Below are 22823 nucleotides of genomic sequence, written 5' to 3' on the forward strand. Positions count from 1 at the left end.
GTATGTTGGTAATGATACTTAACAATTCATAGCATAATTTTAAAAGACCTAGATCGTATAAGTTTTTTTTTATTTACATGATTTTGTTACTTTTGCCCTCCCATTTCCTCTGTGCCCACGATTATTCTGTCTAGTAACTCTACAGATGTCACTGACTCCAAAACTGCTTGATTCGCATGAGAACAAGGCTGAATCCCTTGATCTGCCGATGGAGCAGCAGGAGCCAGCACGTTCTGAATCTGGACAAACTTCACCAGAAGTTCACAGGACACCCTCTTTGGCCTTGCCAGTTCCCAAAAGTCCTAGTCAGACCTTCATGGCATTTCCCAGATCACCTAGTTTTATAAGCCCCATGAAGTCCCCAAGTCAGTACTTCCAGATCTGTTATTAATCCCTGCTTCTCTTCCCCCAAACATATTTCTTAAAAGCCCAACACATTATTTTTAGTATTTTCTCCTAGAAATGTTTACTTCTGTGAGCCAATTCAGTTTTTGTAGCTTCTCTCCTGTATGTCATTTTCCTTTCTATAATGTGCTGTCAGTGTTGTCATTCCTTTTTCAATGTTTAGTAATTCTTAAACACTTACTCTTTTTTTGCATGTACATCAGCATGATTCCTTTTACTAATTGTTTATGTTCCTTATTCTGGATGTATCTCTAACACTGTGTATCTAGTGTAAAGTGTATCTTTACACTGAGATGCAAAGAATGCAACTGAGTGTCGAAAAAATACTTTAGATGCTGATGCTCCAATGTAAATATTGAATTTAAAAAATAAAATAATTTTAAGTGGCATTTCTGCGTTAATTGTAATCTTTGATGTTTTCCCCTTCACTTTTAGTGTTTAAAAAGATGTTAACACAAAATTATTTTTTAACAAAAAGAATAGTTTTGATCTCAATTCTTTCAGTTTTGTAGTTCTTCCTGATATTGTTTAGTTCTAATTCTACTGTTCAAAATATTTAGAGAAAAAAAGGGCTTGGTGTGTTTTAAAAAAAATCTGTTTAATGTCTATGATTATTTTTTTAAAAAGATGCATAATTTATTATGTAAATTTGAGACTGCATGTTATTTTATAATTATAACCCACCAAACTGTTAAGTGGGAAGGGATGGAGAAGCACTAGAGTTCTCCACTTATGTTTTTCTGTGTAACACTAAACATTTCTGACCTTTTGTAGAGGAAGGATACGTAAAAATGTTTCTTCGTGGACGTCCTGTTACCATGTACATGCCCAAAGAGCAAGTGGAATCTTACAATTTGGAAGCAAAAGTAGAACTACCAGCCAAGAGGCTTAAACTGGAATGGGTGTATCCTTGCTGTGATGGAGAAATACTGGAAATAATCGTGTCTTAATGATTTGTTTAAAATAACTTTTAGAGTTAGAATGTAGCAAAACTATGATTTTTTAATAGAGTTCATTTCCTTAGTGAAGTATTAGGTCATTCAAATAGGTGTTTATCCTGAGGCTGCTGTATTTTGTGGAATACAAGATAGCAGCTTAAGGAAGATTTTGCTTAAATATTGCCTGAAGGTTAAGTTTGAAATATGCTAATTAGCTCAAGATCAAACTAGGCATATTGTAAGAATGTACTGAGCTGTGATTATTAATTATAGTATGCATAAAACAATTTTCCGTCTTTTACTGATTCTCATTAGCAATTTATCATTTTAAACTGTATTTTATAAAATGTGCACTACTGACCTTTAGAGGATACTATAATCAACTTTAATACTTGGATAACACCAGAATCAAATAGCATTTTGCAACTGTTAGATGCTTAGCAATGTAATTCTTAATAGATATCACATATAAATTAATGCTTTCATTTAGAATTTAAGCTGTGCACAGTAAATATCAAACAATTAAATTTTCTACTGCCTTCTGTATATATGAATGGACATACATATAGAATTCTAATATTAAAAAAGAAATGTTTCATTACATATAGAATAGAAGGTTTTGCATTTCAATGTTAAATATAATAAGGAAATTTATTCTTTATTGGAAAAAGTAATGACAGACTTTGCTTTTTATAATCTTAGTGTGTGTGATAGAAGAGTCAAGATAAAACATAAACAGAGAAAGATTTGAATCTATTTGCAATATCCACTATCTTTAGACAGATGAAGTCTTCCAAAGGATTTCTATTTTAAGGAGAGACTTTTTTTGGTCTCAAATAGGAAGTTGCTTTGTCTTCCTATGAAAGAAGACAAACTGCAAATAGTCTTTTCTGAGTTTTATAAATAGAACTACATGTGGTTTCAGAATGTGCACATCTAGTTTCTAAAGGATTAATGACAGATTTACTATCCATTTTTATTATTCCTATTGCAACAGAGCCTATGAGCTCTAGCCTACTCTGCTGGAACTGGAGATAATAAATACAGAAATAATTGAAGATGGATTAAAAAAAAGAAACAACTAAATAGCACAAATTAATAAAATGGTTGAGATTAAAGTGATAAATATTGCTTGCAGCTTTCTACTGTCTAATCACTGTCCAAGTTCTTCAGCATGTCACAACAAGACTGAGTGATGTCTTCAGATTGCTGTGAGGGGCCCCTTGCTCATATAAGAATGATAAGGGCGAAAGTGTGAGGATGCTTACTAAAACAAAAAAATAAACAGACAAAAAAGGTTGTCATTAGCACTGTGTAGAGGGAAGCTGAATTTAACATTTTAGACTATTATAGGAAACAATAATTAAAGTAGGTCATAAATTCCCTATCACTAATTTCTCACTTACACTTCCTTAGCTGCTTATAGATTTGCCAGGCAAAATATTATTTTTAGTGTGAATATTCATATGTTCTCTCACATGTTTGTGTACACCCAGTAGAATCCTACATATAATTTTTTTCTATCAGTAAAAAGGTATGAATGAATAAAAAGTTCAAACTAACCCTAAATGGTTAAATGGTTACTGAAGAGGAAACATAATTCAAAAAAAAAAAAAAAAAAAAAAAAGAAAGAAAAAGAAAAAGAAACCTGCTGAATTTTTTTTTCAGATCTATTTTCTTTGTAATACAGCCTAATCATGATATCCATACTTAAAAGTTACGCCAATGACTAGGTATTTACAGAATTAAAAAAAAACAAAAAAAACCCCTCTCAGCTGGCCAGCTAGAATGATGAGAAGAAAAGCTGGAGGCAGCAGTGCAAAACAATTTAAGGAAAAAGACAAAAACAGCAAAAAAGCAACTGATGCTGCAGGCGTTCGGTTCGGTAAAGCTGGAGAAGCCGCGCTGTTTGCTAGGAGGGTAACAGCACTGGAGCAGCAGCAAAGAGCTTTGTAGTGGGCGAAGGCAGCCTGGCGGTGGGATTGCCACCAGCGATGCCCCGTAGCGTAAGAATGGGCACAGAGAAACAGGGCGTCGGAGGAGAGATGGCAACCGGTGGCAGCCCGCGGGGGAGTTCGGCGATGGGCCTTGTCGAGGGGGGAGCGGAGAGCTGCAGCGCTCTGCCGGTCGCCAGCTCCTCGGGCGAGCCGCAGGTCTGGGCGAAGGCAGCGGCCGAGCGAGAGGAGAGGGCGAGGGCGCAGCCGCTGAAGTGCCCGCTCCGCAGGGAGCCCCTGAAGCCGCCGGGTCTCGGCGTGGGAGATTGGGAGCGGAAGGAGAGATCAACCCCAGGTGTTTAAATCTGAGCAGACTGATTGACAGAGATTAAATATTAGACAACAGAAATCGTAGGAATGCAGTTGAGTGCAGCATTGCATTGAACCAAAGGGGAAGGAAGGGAAAGAAAGCTTTTCTCTAAAGAATGTATGTTTTCTATTTAACAGCTATTTTTATGCACAGAGACATGAAGGTGTATATAATGCTTTGGGGTTTTTTTAAAACTTTTTTAAAAGAGCTTTAAATCCCAATTTAAACAGCTAGTTCATTAGAAAATTGCTTTTACGTTATTGTACTAAGGCAATTATGATATTGGCTTCAATTGATAATAGCATCTGACCTTATAGAAGAAAATAAATTTGACCAAATCAAGGATTGTCCTGCAACTAAACTAGTAACTTATCTTTGCATACAAATTAGATATTCCTAGTAGGTTATCTGCAGTTGTAAGGCATTTATGGGTTTCATTTCTTTAAATTTGAATGTCTCAAACTTGAAGAAACTTTAGCAGAAATATTTCACTTTAGGTGTCTAAAAGCTGGATTTTTGACTGCACATTTTTAAGGGATGGGTATGCAGCATTGCAAATGAACAACTACCTCCACTTGAGTTTATTAAAAAAAAAAAATCAGCAAGCTGCTTTTTAAATTTGTATTTTAGAAATAAGATTACTTTTATCCTTATTTCTTGGATCATGTTAACATGAGTATTTTAGTTTGCCTGTTTTATCTTTGACCATATAGAACAGAGCACAAATCTCTTCTAAATATCTTATAATTGCAGTTTTAGTACATACATATATATTTGCTGCAGCCAGTTTCTCCATATTGAGTGAATTAGAATGCTGTTCCGTTTTGCCAAGTTTCAGCTAATACCACTCCTTTCTGTTCCCGTAAAAAGGGTAAGCTGGAATAGGTGCAATCCTTAATGACTTTTCACAAGAATAAAACTACATAATTTGGATGAATTAACATTCAGTCTGAATAAGATTATTTCTGGATTAATTCCAGTTATTTTGCTGGATTAATTTTAGATTAGTGTTGATAGGACTAGCATCAGAATCTGGGCCACTGCCTTTTAAATACTACAAAAATAAATTGAAATGTATGATGTAACCCTTCTCCAGTTTTATGTCCATCTGGTTGGTAATGACCAGAATAATGAAGTCAGTCACCCAGAACAAAGGATAATGCAGTCAGTCCTGATATAATGCAGGAGAGGTACTGAATAACTTATTAGTGTTTGCATCAAGTCCAAATTTTTATTTTAATTAGGGACAACCAATGTAAATAGTAAATACCCATGGGACAAAATTGGCGTTGCCTTTGTCTGGCTTATATAAAATTCCAAGGAATAGTAAAGGGGTAGTGTGTCAAAATCCTGTCACTGTCTCCATTATCATTTATCTTCTATATGTTATATAGAAAACTGTGAAATGCTTTACCTGTTTTACTGTATGAAAGTAGGGAATTTTGGGGGGGCTTTCAAGTGATATAGCTGTGTTCAAGAGATGCCAAGTATTAGGAAATAGCAATGACAGAAAAGCATTTTGTGTTTACTTGTTTTTAACATGCTTATTTTTTAGGTAATGTTACTGTACCTTGACAAACATGCTAGCTATGGATATAGGGGTCGGGACTGCCGCAGTAATCTGTATCTCCTTCCAACGGGTGAAACTGTGTATTTCATTGCATCGGTAGTTGTGTTATTCAATGTTGAAGAACAGCTTCAGAGACATTACACCGGTCATAATGATGATGTGAAGTGGTGAGTCTCCTGTGACACTTCTTTTCTCGTGAAATAGTGTCTGCGACTTCATCTTTTGCCCTTTCTTGTGTATAGCTTTCGAAAGAGAATTCTAACGATTAGAAGTCTTGAGTTGCATGCTGGTGCCTGATGGCTAGTCTGCACAATCGGATGACGTTGTGATTGTAGTTGTAGAAAGAATGCCCAGTATAGCTGTACTCTAGTCAGCACAAGACACGACTACTGTCAGGACATGATGGCACAGGCTTTTAAGATATCCAAGTATCCACCTGAAGGGAGCCTGTGTTTGCTTGGAAACGTACCTTGAAGACTCTGCTGCCATATGTGCTGTGCTACTTACTTTACAGCTAGTTTGGATGTATCTATGTGCAATTTGGCTTATTGATGATGTCCAAATGACTACTTCTTTCTCTGTCCCATATTTACTGTTTACATAGAGCATACGGAAGAGTAGAAATCTGACTTCTGACCTGCAGATCTGCTCGTTTTCGTTAATCTGTGTTTAGGATAATTTGACATTAATTTCTTCTTTAGGCTCACCTGTTAGTATTTATACATTCATGCTTCTCTTCCCTGTTGTAAATAGGATTGAATAATTCAACTTCATCTAGGTCAGGGTGCCAAATAAATACAGGTCCTTCAAACTGGATATAACCAAAACGGTTTTAATCTCATCTACAGTCCTCCTGGAAGTCTTCAGGCATGTCTATATCATGGCAGACACCTTGCAATCTAGTCTGGAGCGCTCTGGTTTGTTCATACAGCCTAATGTCATGCAGACATGCCTGCTTGGACTTCAAAGTGATTAGCTCTGTTCAAGCTTAGAGAATGGTAGGTGTGAGGAAGTATCAGTAGCAGTAAACCACAATATAAATAAACATACGGTTTATCTGAACAGTATCTGTCTGCTTGTTGGGTGCAGCTCAAACAAGCACCAGGATTATCTGATGGGCCCTAAAGTGTGAAATGAGTTTGACGTCCCTTCTTTAGATTAGGCATTATGAAACACCTGTTGTCCATGAAAGCCGAAAATAGAACTGATAATCAAATCTGGTTGCACTGTGAGCATGTTTCATTAAATCATATTATTCATACAATCTAGTTGTTTTACAGGGAGATTTTAACCTGGATCTGTTCCATCTCATTTCTTTCCTTCCAATTTTCTGACTCTGTAGATATTTCAGAGCATTCAGGTTTATTAGAAAGGGCATACAGTTTTGCATTATAAAGCTGAATGAATTATTGCCACTGTTCATTTTGCACATCACTTTGCTTCTAGAACTATATGAAGAGCTACCATGAAAAAAGAATTGAGATAGAATTTAGGACAAATGTAGACTATATTCCAGGCATTCCTTAAATACAAATTTGAGATTGTTTATACTTAGAGGCATGAGTTATTGATCAGTTTTATAAATCTCAATTTTGTTTCTGTGAATCAGATGATGTAATTTCTGTACCCTAGTTCATTCTTACTAAAGAATTTTTTTACCTTTTAAAAAATATTAGGGAGAAGATGATGGACTTTTTTTTTAAGCTCAGACTTTAATAACTGCCTTCCTCTTCTGGAAAAATATCATCGATTAGAATCATCTTGCCTGATTGCAGGTGTCTAACTTAGCTAGATATCTAAGTTCTTGTAAGAGTCCTGGAATATCTGGACAGTACAGTCAGTAGAGTCTAGAGAGCAATTTGTCTTATGTTTGAGTAGGTGTGTCTCTTTGGTCTGGAGGATTGTTGGCTGGACTACATGGGCTGTACTGACTAGATCTCTACCCACTCTGATGCGAGGTATCTAAAGCTAGATAATTAGCTCAAATTGTAAACTCCATATATATTGCAATCATCTAAATATAGATGAGGTGAATATCAATATAAGTAACACTGGTGCTGGTATAGATATGTGTTTGAGGTATTAGGGCTTAAGCAAATCACTGCTTTGTTTGTAAGGGAACAGTTTGAATAAGAGAGCATGAAAATTGTTTTGTAGGTTCTGTTTATAGGTGTATTAAATAAATAGGTATATTAAATTTACATATCTATTAGGTATTTTATGACTAAAGGCTACTTATTACAGGCTCAAGCAAAAGTATAATAGGAAATATAATCAGTAGCTTGAAGTTTGACCTTTTCTTGTTTTTCTTTTCTAGCCTAGCTGTCCATCCTGATAGGATCACTATAGCAACAGGTCAAGTTGCAGGTACATCCAAAGATGGAAAAGTGAGTGACCCCTTTGCTGGCATACTATTTGTTGTATTTCACAAGAATATATTGCCAAGAAGATACTTAGTTTTCAAATTGCAGTTAAATTGGTCTTAAATGTTAGGAATGAGCACAAACACAGTTTCACTTGAGAATATATTTTGCAGCATATCAAAGTTAGCCAATCCCATTATCAAGGATCATTCAGTCATTTCTTCTTCTGTTACTTACACAGACCAAAGGTAATTTTGGAGTTAGTCTCCCAAAGAGACATGGAACGCTGGCCCTAGAGGGGACACCTGAGAGGGAAGTGGGGCCTGGGAAAAGGAAAAGGAGAAGCAGAAGAGATTTAATTGGACAGTAACAAGTTCATTTCTGACCACAACTGCCAAAAACAAAGCACAAGAAAGAATGGCTTTGGGTTATTTACTGAAAAATGAATCTTTTCTTATTCTTGCCATTGTGAAGCCTGGTTTTAAGGTAGGAATTCAGTCAGACAGAAGATGGTTCTTGCCCCTAACATAAGTGAGAAAGAATAGATAGAAGCAGAGGAAAAGGTTGCTTAGTTGATTCTATGGCCAAGCTATTGCAAAATTTTTGGTAGATGTCATCGAAGAAGAATTATAAGGAAGGATTTAAAAAAGGATTATCAATAGGCTAGCTAGGTGTAAATGAAGAAAATAAAATCTCAGTCACACATTACAAGGTTTATGTGAAGATAACTTAGTTGAGTAAGATGAACTCACTTTAAAATTTTGTTGTGTGTTTGAGAAATCTCTGGGCTTTATTCTTTTAACTTTGTAAGTACAGTTACTCACCATTATATTTTTGAAATAAGCTATAAGGGTTTGATACCTATGCTTGAGGAGAAGGTGGTATATAATCTTATATAAAAGCCATTTCTATACCTGAGGTACAGGGGTGTTTTTGATTTAAGGACAATTTCCCTGCTTATGATCAATGAGAGGGAGAGGCTGATGGCTGTTGCTTTCAGTTATTGTAAAAAACCTTTTATTAGTTTCTGTTGAAAGGGCAGGGAAAATGGAAATAAAATGAAAAATGCCCTTTGCTGTTTTCCTGCAAAGGTCGAACATACAGTTTTAAATTCCTAACTGCTTTCATATAAAGCTTCATCAACATGTACTTGCTGGGACTGCCCTCTAGTGGATTTGAGAAGCATTTCTGTCTTCGTGTTGAACCACTGTGTGAGGCTCTCTTTGTGTTGCAAAAGTCGGGGAATGGTTAAGAAAAAAGGGAAACCACATAAATTTCATAGGGAGACGCTCCGGGGCAATGTATGTATAATGATACATACCTCGAGTTTTATGTTAAAAATAAAAAACTTGTTCTGACTATGATTGTAAAGAAGAATCTGAAGATACAATCTTTTCCATGGCCATTTTTATGATTTTGAAATTAGTTACACTTTAGAAATTTTTAATCTTCTTTATTTACTTACTGTTTGACAATGACCATAATCTTGTTTGCAATGGTTTAAACAGATAATCCTGGACTAACCCTAGGTCCCATGTCACAAGGTTATCAACAATTTTCACTTAATGAAACATGTCTCAGTACCCATTAACTTCACTGAATTAACAACTGTCAGTATTACTTGTCAGTACAGTATTTCAAGTCTGTTCAGTCTGAATATTCAATCCCAGATATTGGTCCTGGTCAGAGTTCTTATTTGTAGCATATCTATGCTTAAACAGCCATTCTAGAGAATTTCTGATAACTTTCCTGCCTTAAATTGAGTTAAAATGTTTCTCGGGTGTATTCTCATTTTTTAAATCTTGGTATTTTTCACCAACATTGTTTCAGCTGCTATTTCTGTGTCTATTTTTATAGCAATTACCACCACATGTACGTGTCTGGGATTCTGTTACTCTGAATACACTGCATGTCATTGGAATGGGTTTTTTTGACCGAGCTGTCACTTGCATTGCTTTTTCTAAATCTGTAAGTAAATGAATAGTCATACATATCAAGAATACGTACCAAACAGGTCTTTGAAGTCTTTCAGATTTAGCTTCCTTGACCAAGCTTTCTCTTCTCCTTAGCTTCCAAGGTGTGCTTTCTGGGCACAGTCTTTCTCAGCTTCCTCTTTAGAAGAGGAACTTTTGAAGTCCAATTGTTTCAGACAGTTTTTATCATTATTAAAGCTAGCAATATCTCAAGAGTCTCAGAGGTCTGTCTTATGCATACCATAAAATACAATTAATTTTTTCAGGGACAGACAATTGGAAAGGTACTTGTATTCCAGAAATTTCAGTATCTTTACTTTTTCCCTTTAATCTTCTCATTACATTTCTCCCTTTAAAAAAGGAAAAAAGAGTTGTTCTATTTCTGCAGCTATTCTTTTCTGTGCATTAAGTGTATAAAATTTGCCTTTTATGATGACAGATACCCCTGATTTAGATTCTAGAAAATGGGGCTCACATATTAGTAGAAAAATGTTTTGCCTGAAAGCAGCAAAAAGCATATGAAAAAAGGATTGCTGAGAATCAGAATCCGCTATTGTTAGCCTTCTGTCAGCACCCTTCAAACTCTGATCTATCAAGGAGGTAAAAAAGATGACACAAAATGTATTCAAGTGCCATATAGAAACGTGAGTTTATAATCTGACACACAGAAGCCTAGAAGCCTTCAGTGGAGAGGAAAATATATAAGCCCTCGATGTATTGTGATGATTTATGCTAGTTGTCAGAAAAGTGTTTTCAAAAAGGAGAGGACTAATTTTTGTGTTTCATGGGCAAAATTTATTTTGGTGAAAATTTCCACAAACATTTGGAATATCAAGAGAATACTCTGTACATATCTAACTAGATGAGGAATAGTGTACTTATAATGGAGGAATACTACTGACGTTATCCATGAGAAAGCAGAAGTGTTTAACGTGTTTGCTTTATGCTGTGATTTCACAGTCATAGCTTAGCCTATTTTGAGCATTATTTGCCATCCCATCACCGTACTGCTTATCTCTTTCTAAACAGCCCCCTCTTCAGGCTATTTATTCCTGTCTCTCTCCCACCTCCTGGGCTGTACTGAAACTGGTATTTTTGTAGCTGCACCTGGGAAGTTTATTAGGGACCTGATCCATCGGGAAAACATCCAACCTACCTTATTTTTTTATATATGTATAAAAATATATATATATATTTCATATATATATATATATATAAGAGAAAAGAGAGAGAGAGAAGAAGAAGCAGGGTTAGTTTGGCTCTCTTTTCCGAATGGATCCATTCCCCAAACATGCTCACACTATATTGTCAAAACTTTTGTTCTTGCCCAGCTCAAGAGGCAGCAACACATGACGGTGGTGTGGGTGTCAGGAAAGGGACGGTTTGTATCAGTTTTGGTGCCAAAGGCTTGCTTGTGTAACCACAGTCTCATTCTGCATCTGCAAGGTCATCTGCAATCACAGCTAACATAGTCAATGCCAGGAACAGTGGGGTAAAAAACATATTCAAATGGCTTGAAAAGCAATTAGGCATTGCTTGATTTCACTGTAGACACAAAGCTAGGAGTTAACTCAAATCGTCTGAAGAAAACAATCTGTAAAATTACCTTCCAGATAGCTGCTACTTGGAAAAAGATCTAGTTGTTATACATTAATGACCTAATGACCATATTTTGGGTAGGGTATTTTGGGATGAACAGATGCATCGTCACTAAGACCTGTGATGTCAGTCTGCTCCCCTCAGCTCAAGTAGTCTGTGGTCCTTCAGACTTTGGATTCAGACTTCAGAAAAATGGGTATTATCTGGAGAAAAGACTAGCTAATATAATGCAAGAAGAAAGACTGAAGGAGTTAGGGTCATTACAATTAGGAAAGCACAGAATGATAGAATTTATAACTATAAAAAATACATCTATAAGGAGTAAATTCTCATTACTTCCCTTGTTCCCCAATTTTGTTCCATTATTGCTTGATAAAGAATAGATTATTCCCCATGTCCGTAGTAGCTCTAACAAGAAGTAACTGCTTTAAACTGCAATGAAAGAAATTCACTTCAGTCATCAGGAAAAGCTTTCTTAATAGTGTGGTGATGTGTAGACTGCCTTGGGAAGTTACATCACTGAAAGCTTAAAGAAGGTACCTACCTCATTCCTCACAAACTGTATTTTTCTACAGTTTCTCCTGAGAGTACCTCTTCTATATCCCTTGTTTAAGCTCTATTTTTCAATGATCCTTTAAAGTGCTGTATTTCATGAAGGTCTATGGGATAACTAAAAATATAACAACTTCACCTATGCAGAATTGTTTATTTTTATGGGTATTTATGTGTTTCTAATATTGGCTTATGGATGCATTAATATTTTCCCTGTTTTTCTTTAGAATGGAGGAAGTAGCCTGTGCTCAGTGGATGACTCAAATGACCATGTGCTTTCTGTGTGGGACTGGCAGAAAGAGGAAAAGCTGGCAGATGTCAAGGTGTTGCAATAAGATATTTTGTGTACTGCTACTTGCTTGTATGTAGATCTGGATTTCTTGTCATAAAATGTCTATATTTAACTTCTTGTGCCTTTTTAACATTTTCATTTTATAAAAGGCAAAGAATATGAAGAAAAGGATTCTTTCCTCTTACTGTTAAGATTATCTTAATAACTTTTTTGCTGCTGTAGTCATGTTAGAATTTATTTTAAAAGTCTAGGATGCAATGATAGGAGCATGTGCAGAAAAGAAACATTTCAAACTAATCTTGCTTTTCATATGGATCTTCCTCTCCTTATCAGACCATACTTTTGAAGGAAAACTTTTGATACTAACTTAAAAAATAAAAAATCATTTAACTTCAGTCTTTTTGCTTCAAAGTATTCTACCAAAATATTCCAGTATAATAAATAGAAATACAAACAATAATAAATGAATGGCTCAGTATTTTTCTTATATCTGGAGTTGATCAGTTTATGTAGCTAGAGGACCATTTTATATTGTGTGTTTTCTTTGAATTTAGATTTTGATACAATGTTTTTCTTTTCTTTTCCAAGTGCTCTAATGAGGCTGTATTTGCTGCAGATTTTCACCCCACCGACACAAATATAATAGTTACTTGTGGAAAATCACACCTTTATTTTTGGACATTAGAAGGGAATTCCCTCATTAAAAAGCAAGGATTATTTGAGGTAAAATAAACTATTTTCTTAATTTTATGTTTATAGTAATGGTACAATCCTGATGAAATAAGACTTAGTAATATCTGAATAAATCAAAAAAAAAACTATTAAACATGCAGTTTTACAAAAATTCAAATAGCGTTCATGGCATGGCACAGAGAACCTTTTGATGGATTGCCACAATGAAGTTTTGAAGTATAGTTCCCATTCTGTTCCTTACATGTCTTTTTCTATGTTCTTTATACTGCTCCCCAGCAGAAGAAAATTAAAACTGCATTAAAACTATCTCTCCTCACCTCAGGTTAAAAAAAAAAGAAAGAAAGAAAACTATGCCTTTTTTTCCTTATCAGAGGGAAAACTTGCAAAACCTTATCTAATTCAATTAAAAATTTTGTGAATATGAATATTCTTTCCTTTTTCTCTGTTCTGCTCAGATACATACACATATGTAGTTCAAATACAGATAGAGCTGGACACTATGTGGTAAATATCATTTTAATTTCAAGGTCTTGATTTGGTTTTGTTCTTAAATATAGACTAAGCTTTACAGCAGTTGCATGTGCAAATGAGAGAAGTTTGCACTGACTGCAGATAACTACAGTAGGGCCTAGTTAACTGTTTGCTTGTGGAGTCATGACTTGAAAGTATAGTCAAAATAACTCCATCGCAATGTCAGCTTATACACTCTGTGTGAAACAAGGATGAGATAATGCATTTAACTTTATTTTGTTTTGTTTTTCATTCATTTCTATCTTCTAAGCAACTAGAGAGATTTCTCCCTCTGTTATGATGCTATTATACCATATAGTTGCTGTAAATGTAAAATTGTGGCAGTCCTAGTTAATAACTGGTTCCAGTTACTTTAAGGGAGAAAGGAAACCATAAAAATTCTTATTCAGCAAGTATTTTAAATAATGTCCTTAGAAGCTACTAGATAGTGCACGGATTTGTTCTCTTACTCATTTCCCAGTTTTGTTTTTGTCAGTATCTTAAATTTAGGGTCTTAAAGCAACATTTCCACTTCTGAACTTAGGAGTCAATCAAAAGATGATTTCTTAATTTATACTGCAGCTAATGTCTCTAGTAGAATATTCGGAGAAAAAGTAATAATAAAGTTTGTTTGCATCTTTGGTCATTTCCAAACGCTTGGAGCCTTTGGGGCTAGGAGGGAGCTGAGGGATTGAGAATATCCCAGGACATTCTTGGTCTTGTGCTAAAAGTTGGCAGGCCTTCTCGCTTGCTGCAGGAATGCAGCTGTAACGTACAGTATTGGGAGCCCAACCTCAGCTGATGCATCTTTTACCCTTGCCTAGATTAATTGTTTAGACTGTAGGAGCGTGGTTAACTCCTGTGTAGACATTTAAGTAATACTAAAAGACTGTGAAAGACTAGACTGAATTACTCAAATGCATACAGTTAAAATGAACGGGTTGTGTGTTGCTGTGAGTTTGTTTTTTGTAACCACACAGAAACAAGAGAAGCCAAAGTTTGTCCTGTGTGTGACCTTTTCTGAAAATGGTGATACTATTACAGGAGACTCGAGCGGCAATATTTTGGTCTGGGGGAAAGGTAAGACAAGACTGACGTTAATAGTGAGACCTTATTATAAAAAAATCGAATTTTTACATGATTGTAATCCCATTTTAGGAAGAATAACTTTTTTGTTTTTCTTGAATTCTTTGCCAAGACCAATCCAATTTTCTTACTAGCTTTTAAAAGAACATATGCCTGACTGCCCTGACAGAAAATACCGTAGAATGTGTTCCCTCTGGTCAAATGTTAAACCCTAGAGCTATGCCAGCAATTATGGCTTTTACTGACGTAAGGAATAGCAGGGAAAATTCATTTCTTTAATCAAGGTGATTGCAAGAATCACTGTTAACGTAACTGATGATCTCCTATTCTCTCTCAATATAGTGTCTACAAAAATTGTACTTATATATTGACAAGTATTTTTGAAAAAGGAACAAGTAGCTTTAGTTATTTCCCTAGGAAGTCAAGTGAGAATCTATGAAGATTTAATTGAATCCCTTAGCTTTATTAAAAAGGAATAACCAGACAGGACAAACTTCTTAAAAAGCCTGTTCTATTAAGAAAAGACTGTGTTAGGCATCAGCAGGCAATTCTTGCTTGAAGACAATAGTAACCACATCTTAAACATTCACTTACTGTAAATTACTGCCATGCAGAGGAGTAATGAGACTCCTCTGATGGAGGCCCTTTAGTAAGGGGAGGGGTATGGATGACAACTGCATCATATTTAGTCAGCGCCTTCTCTGATGATGTTGGAGATAAAAGATAAAAGACCAGGGAAGCAACGTGGTGTGACTCATTTAGCAAGCAATGATCAATTATCTCCCCTCATCATTGTTGAATACAACCCTTGACGGGTAGAGAAATAAAAAAGATAAATAAAACAAAAGAAAAAATGAACTAGTAACCTAAATATTTCAGTAGTAATCTCTTTTCTCCATATATCCAGGTACCAATAGAATAAGCCACGCAGTTCAAGGGGCGCATGAAGGTGGAATATTTGCGCTTTGTATGCTACGAGATGGTACACTAGTATCAGGAGGTGGAAAAGATCGAAAACTAATATCTTGGAATGGAAATTACCAAAAACTTCATAAAACAGAGGTGATATCGCCTGTCTTTAAATTAACTCTGTCACTCCGAGTGAGATTTTAGCTGTCTTTGAGCTGACATTCTTAAATCATTTTTTTTTTCTTATGGAAAAGCGTTTTATGAAAAAGAAAGTCAATGCTAAAATGTAATACCTTTGGAGTGATTGATCATTTCTGTGATAGGCTATTCATTAAATAATATTTTATATTTAATATCTATTTGAATTGGAAAACATATCTTCTAATGATATTTTTCATATTATTTCTTCCTTTTTTGCAATTGATAATGTTAGATCATTTTTTACTTCAGCTATTATAGTGTTAAATATTATTACAATATTTGATTTAATTCTTTTCAATTTCCAAAATGATATATTTTTAATCACTTGATTTCTCCCTCTCTCTTTTTTTGTTAGTTATGGGATATTTTTTTTTAATTTAAAAAATAAATTCATCAGATCAATTCAGTGCTGCATAGGAGCTTGAATTTTAAAATAGAATTTGTTTGGACAGGATTATATGAGCGTTTACATACTGGATGAAAGAGTATAATCAGTGTAAAGCTTTGGGGAAGGGTTTCAACCCTTTCAATTGTCTATTATGAAACATTCCAAATATATTTGCAACTGGAATGGCATGTTATTTTCAGTAACTTGTTTTTTAACACAGCACAAGATACATGCTTATTATGCTGTTTCTAACCATGACCTCTGAAGATGGTTACTTTCTTTTTCATTTATTTGTCCGTGCAGTGGTTTTGTGTGTTTTTTTTAATTTCACATCTTCTGTTGAGCTTTAAGTTGGAGATTTGCACCAAGTCTTCCAGAGACTAGGGGGCAATTAAAGGAGCATAACTTGCAGAAAAGCACTACTGATATAGAGCCTGACACTACCTCTGAGTAGAAATACTTAATCTGATATCAAGGTTGTAGTTAAAATATGATTGAGTTAATGCAGCATGATGAAACTATACCTTTTCTGCTTGTTGAAATACTTAGTTTATCTGTATATATGTAATGTTGTGTAGATAAGGATATTTTCTCTTGCAGTGATATAAAAACAGTTACTAAGCTGGTGCAAGTTGTTATAAACTTTCCAAAGTCAGGGGTATGTATTTATGTATTTTGTGTCATCTCTGTACAATTTCTATTAAAATGCACTTGTTAGGCCATCTGTCTTAAAAAAAAAAATGCTAACACCATACAAGTCATTTTCTAGTCTGACTTATCTGTTTATCTGTTATGAACACAGATTCCAGAAAAGTTTGGTCCAATAAGAACAGTAGCAGAGGGAAAAGGTGATGTTGTGTTAATAGGAACGACTAGAAACTTTGTTCTCCAGGGCACACTGTCAGGAGATTTTTTTCCAATTACCCAAGTAAGTCGCTGCCTTACGTACGTGTTTCTAATTAGTGTAGGAGCAGTAAAGATATTGCCCAAAGATAAGTATTGTAAATGTGAACCTGTTGAATTTATCATTACAGTACTTTTGGCAATAAATAACATGATAAATAGGCGTCTATCCAAGCCAATGTATTTGTACAAGCCAGTGTATTTGTAACGCTTTAATATATAGTTTCCTAATTTTAATGCTGTTTAAATGCATTTAGTCTTGATAATGCTGTCCACCCTATCAAGAAAGATTTCTGTTCATGTAGGGTCACACTGATGAGCTTTGGGGACTTGCAGTCCATTCCTCTAAACCTCAGTTCTTCACTTGTGGACATGACAAACACATTACCCTCTGGGACGCGACCACTCATCGTCCTATCTGGAACAAGATTATAGAGGTAGAAATTTATTAAACAAATCTCTACTCTTCTTGTAGAAGTTCTCAATTAATTTATGTTTTTTCTTACTGTTCTTTCTTAAGATTATTGATGTGAAGTATCTTGAAATATAACTTCAAGGAGAAAAGCTAAGCGAGTGTCATGAGGCTTGTATTTCTGAAAATGGGCATAGTGCTGAAAAACAAAACTGTGGAGCAAAACAAGAATTTTAAGGCCTAGGTTGTATGGATCTATGTGTTGTATCATAAAGAAAGATACAGTGCTGTTGGCATGTTTTTAATAAAGCTTGGATGTATTTATCAATTGAAAGTAGTTCTGATGAAATATTAATATACTACTATCCTGAACTTGATAGGCTTCAGAAGGAAAAGGATTTTTTGCTAACACTTTTAGCTTTGGGGTTTTTTTTTGTTTGTTTGTTTTTGTTTATTTTTTTCCCTAGGACTGATTAGGATTTTTTTAATAGATTCTGTTCACAAATAAAGAAATGGGGTTTTAGTTTTTCACTTCCTATCCCTGGTATGAACTGAATTTTTAGGTACTGAAGGAGTAGATAGTAGAGGCTCAGTTTTCAAACTCATTTTCAAACTCTTACAATGTTGATTTAGTGATAACATGAGTTTTTGATTATTACAAGCATCACTAGAAAATTATTTTTAAAGTACTTTTTTTTTTGTCTCATGCAATTTGTCACCTTTCTGAATAGTTACCCATAAGAAAATATTGGCTTATCTCCTAGAGACAGCAATGAAACTTTTGTCTCTTTGAGACACCACTATAGCATTTTTCAAACAGTCTTATTTTTATATCTTGTTGTAGATGTGTGACTGATTCTGTGCTTTTCTGGAGATGCACATAGATATCGGAATAATCCAGGTCATTTCTCAGTCTTACCTATCTGCCCCTTCTGTCCACTGGAAAAGTTCAAACATTACTTCAGAAGAAAACCTAGCAACCTGGTGTAGAGATATATATGTATAAATATATATATCAACTACCCACATCTACAGATTAGTGTAGCCCTCAAACTCTAGCCAGGAGTTTTCTTATAGATGAACCACCTAGCAATTTTTATAGTATAGCATACTATATACTAGTGTATAGTATAGTATATTATGGAGGAGAATGCATGCTGGCCTTTCTGAGCCTGCAAAAAAAAAAAAACATTTTCAAAATAACTACTAAACTATATTTTCCTATTTCCTGATCATTTAAAAAATTACTATATGTTAATATATCTTAGATTTAAAAATAAACTTTCTCTCTTCAGTCCTTAGGGATACTGTAATTGTGCTTTCATATATGGTCAAATCTTGAGACGTGTCAAAATCTTAATACACTGAAAATCGATTGAACTGTTTCCAAAGTGCCAAATATAAGACAAAATAAACACCAGCTTAGTCTAAGAACTTCCATGACAAAGCATTATTTAAAAAAAAAAAAAAAAAAAGATCAATAATAAAACCAATTTTCCAGGATTTACCTTGGCAGACTCTGTAAGAAAGGACAGAACCTATGCACACCTTTGTTTTGAATGACAGAAATAGCAGTGTATCATACTGCATTTGTATGGAATATGAAGAATTAGATTATTGCTTTAAGAGCAATTCAGAGTGACTTGAGCAATGATGAAAATTAGAAACTTTTACATATGCCTTTCTGGGTTTTAATCATAATTTTATGGGGAGATTTAATTTGATTATTTAGAAATGTTGCGCAATTGGCTTTGTGTAGGTCTTTTATAAATATCTTGAAGTGGAAAGTGAAACCATTGATGCAATTTTTTGTTTTTTTGATAAATTTCTTTTTGTCTGCAGTCTTTCAGTTGCATGTATTAATGTGATCCTTCACTCTGTTCAGTGTGAAGGTATGTTTTTATATTCATGCGTTCGCTTTCAAAAAGCTTGGAGAATAAAAAGTTGGCATTTCAGATATATTTCTCATTGTAGGAGTGGTATACTGAGAGCAGCCTATATTCACGAAAAGAATTGCAAAAATTTGGCAAAATCTCTCTTTTCTGGGGGAGGTCCTGAGAGAAATAGCTCTCCTGCTGTCTGAGCACACAGCATTGATAGCAAAGCATCATTAATGGAGATAATTACAGTGTGGGGAAAGCAAATTTATTAGCAAGATAATCTACTTTCTCAGAAATAGTTATTTATTTTTAATAAATTACCATCGTCTCAAACAAGGGCAAAGTTTCCACTTATTCCAGCTGTCTTCTGAAAAACAGAACGGGAGCTTAGACGATTACGAGTTATAGTGAGTTTCAATTAATATTAATATCAGTTAATATTTAGTTTGGTTATACAGACATGAAGCGACCTCTGAGAAACTGTTTCTGAAATGTTTAAGAACCTCCTTTATTTATCTTGATTCTTTTGAAATGATTGGCAACAGCAGTAGGTCTATTAAACCAGACTTAATTTTTTTTCCCTCCAAGTAGTCACTGCTTCATTAAAACAAGATTTCTATTATCAGTCTTGACAATAATCTCCTTATTAACCACTTGAAATGTCTGAGACCGTATTTCCTCAGTCACTGACTGCTTATCTAAAGTGAATGAATCATTTGATGTGAACCTGCTTTTGTCATAAAGATCTATGTAAGATATTTTTAATGTAGTTATCAGTGCAAGTTGTTGCTCAGAATATATCTGCTGTTTGAATCTCTATTTTATGCAAGAGAATATTTTAGTGTTTAGTAGTTATATGAAGCTATACTTTGAAAAATTAGCAATTTTCCCTTTCTGGACTGTTCTAGTAGTTCAAACATGTATTTACAAGTCTCAGAGGTTAATGATTCTATGAGACTTCTAAGAAGTTAGTAACTTATTTGAAATTAATAATTTGTTTAAAATTAAGGAGAATGCCCCTTATACCTAGCCGCCAGAGCAAGTAATTACAAATTAATAAAAATTTAAACAAGTTTACTAAAATGGCTGCAATATTGATAGCATTTTAGAATGTCGAAAAGCAAGATAACGTAGGCATTTTTGTGAGCTATATTACTTGATTTTTTGCTTACATTTTAAAATCACTTTTCATCATGTATCAGAAAAAAAGTAATTTATTTGTTTCGGGACTTTCTCCTATGACCTGCAGGGTTTTGGAGCTGATTTTTTGTAGCTGTAGTACGTTAGAAAGAAAATGCCCCCCTTTTTTTTTTGCATACATATAGAGGGCAAGAAAAAAGAAAAACACTATAATTCTACATATATTATACTACTGATTTTTGCAAAAATTAGTGTAAATGTTTCCATATTGCAAATCAAAATAAGAAACCCAGTTCATGCCCTTAATCTGCCACTCAGCTGCAACTGGCAGGTGCTGAAAAAGTCTTCTCTGTGTGTAGAAGTTGCACTTTATCCCTCCATGCAAAGTAATGCATAGTTCTGTTGAATAGCATACTCACATGTCCTTTAGACAGTAGGTAAACTGCAGCTTTGATACTTAATTCTTAGGTCACCCCTAATTTGATAAGCTGTTTGTATCTCTTACTTGTTTGTGATTTGGTGAGAAGCTGCCTTAGCCAGTGTTGTTGTTACGAAATCACTTGCCAAGTTATTTTTAGATTAGATAGTGTGGAAAAAAAAATAGTGGCCTTGTATAGAAGGAAAAGTCTATTGGGTAATGTCTGAATCAGTTAAAAATGTATTATTTTTTTCTCAAATTGTATTAAAAAAAGAAATGGTTCCTGAAGAAAAAATTGAATTGAGTTTTTGTTAAGAACTGAACTGGTTAACAATGTGTGTTTCCTTCTGAAACATTTTAGGATCCAGCGCAGTCTTCAGGTTTTCATCCTTCGGCATCCGTTGTTGCAGTAGGGACACTAACAGGAAGGTAAGATGCACAGGACTACAGCGAGGGCACCAAGAAACAGTACATGATTTTTCCAGCTCACCAAATCCAAGTTCATGTTCTTTTTTTCCAGATGCATGTGCAATTCTTTTCTCTTTTGTGCATCCTCTCTTGATTTCAATTGAATTTGAGAGGGAAATGTACTTGTATTGCCTTAGTGACATAGAAACCCTGTCCTTGGACCAGTACCCCACTGCGCTGAGTGAGGTGAACATGGCATGAACGCAGAATGAGGAGAAGGTCCCTGCCCTGGGGCAGTTGGTAGCCTGAGACGAGAAGGTTTTTCACAGGGCAGGAGGGTAGGTTGGCAATGAGACCATGTGTGGAAGGTGGTGTCACCAAACCAGTGACCTAAATGCTGGATTTGTGTGTCCATCATTGCAAAGGAGAGTTTGAAGGAGGAGTTTGAAGGAGCATAATGGATTAACTTTGCAGATGTGTGTGCAGAGTTTCTCCGAGGCCCTGAGGGGTTGCACAGAAGAAATCTCACAGGAAAAGGGTGTTCATCTGAAAATCTAATAAGTGGTTTATTATCTCTAATGCCATGACATCCAGGGGCTTTAACAGAATTTTGGCAAATGTCTCAATGTTAGGCATGGTAAAAATATGTATTAAGAGACTACTTCTGCCTGAAGATGAGCAAAACCAGGGAGAAAATTAGTATCTGGTATCTTCATTTTATAGAGAAAATTGAGCCCTTTGTTACATCGTGAATCAGTGAAAGATCCATGGTTTTAGCCTTGATTGCCTGAGTCTTAATGGAATGCCTTCACCATAATTTTGTCCTCTCCTGAGGGCAGACTTGGCTGTTAGTATTGAAAATAATTAAACGTAACTGAGAATATGCAGAAAGCTGATAGGTAATCAAGATTATTTGAAATTGTACATTTTCAAAAGGAGAAGTTTTGGGATGGAATCTTTACTTTGTCTTTAATAATCTGGTGTAAGTATTAAAATGCAAAATTTATCTTTGTCCGCTGTATGTTTCCCCAAATTAAATTTGGGTGAATTATAAATAAATAAATAAAGGAAATCTTCATGTCACAAGAATCAATGTGTTCTGATTCCAAGATAAAACAATCCTGATTCTTGCTCATGCTTTTCATTGGTTTGGGACTTATTGTAGGCATCAGTTTAAATGTTAGCATAGCATAGAGAAGCCTTAAAGGAGGAGACTAATTATATATAATTCATACTTTATTATAATGAATGACACATGGTAAAACAGAATAAAATCAGAAGATTGATATCAAGGTCAATGTCTGAAAATTATTCTTTTTAAATCACTGGAAAGAAACCACTCTTCCATTAAAGAACAAAATAAACTGAAATGAGTAGCAGTTGCTGTTTTTCTTTTTCTTTGGTGAAAAACGTATGGAGTGTTATTATTTTGACAAAGAAAATTTGGTCAAGATTACAGCAAAAATAAATTCCTTATGGAATGATTTATTGGCTTCTTTCTGTATTTACAACAGGTGGTTTGTGTTTGACACAGAAACAAAAGACTTGGTCACTGTACACACAGACGGAAACGAACAGCTGTCTGTAATGCGTTACTCACCAGGTTTGAGAGAGTTTATTTACTGGTTGAAAATAAAGTGTTGAATTTCTTATTAAATTTGGGGGTTGTTTTAAAATCGTTCCCCACTTGCCATATTTAAGCTGAAAATAAATATGTGGTGAAACATTGGCGACAATGAATAGATGGTGTCTTAAGCTCTAGTTTTTCTTTATTTTCCTTTTTTAAATCCCTCATACTCAGCATGGTTTTAATGGGAAGGGAAAAACAAACTTGATTTTAACTGTGTATGTTGCTGCAATCGGGTTAGCCCTAAATTGA

At 34.8% G+C, this 22823-nt stretch overlaps 1 protein-coding gene across 6 annotated transcripts in view; it reads left to right on the forward strand.

The window, feature by feature from the left end:
* EML1 (EMAP like 1) overlaps window positions 1–22823 on the forward strand; it is a 125451-nt gene that overhangs the window by 94534 nt on the left and 8094 nt on the right. For all 6 annotated transcript variants that reach the window (XM_062576459.1, XM_062576462.1, XM_062576457.1 and 3 more), the window contains 12 exons: window positions 1180–1309; window positions 5235–5384; window positions 7535–7604; window positions 9438–9548; window positions 11932–12027; window positions 12585–12719; window positions 14180–14279; window positions 15193–15347; window positions 16586–16711; window positions 16992–17123; window positions 20898–20965; window positions 22459–22547. In XM_062576459.1, the coding sequence (XP_062432443.1) occupies window positions 1180–1309; window positions 5235–5384; window positions 7535–7604; window positions 9438–9548; window positions 11932–12027; window positions 12585–12719; window positions 14180–14279; window positions 15193–15347; window positions 16586–16711; window positions 16992–17123; window positions 20898–20965; window positions 22459–22547 (1362 nt within the window). The remainder of the gene's footprint in view (window positions 1–1179; window positions 1310–5234; window positions 5385–7534; window positions 7605–9437; window positions 9549–11931; window positions 12028–12584; window positions 12720–14179; window positions 14280–15192; window positions 15348–16585; window positions 16712–16991; window positions 17124–20897; window positions 20966–22458; window positions 22548–22823) is intronic.

This window comes from Rhea pennata, chromosome 5 (genome assembly GCF_028389875.1).
Source record: "Rhea pennata isolate bPtePen1 chromosome 5, bPtePen1.pri, whole genome shotgun sequence".
Taxonomy (NCBI): Eukaryota; Metazoa; Chordata; class Aves; order Rheiformes; family Rheidae; genus Rhea; species Rhea pennata.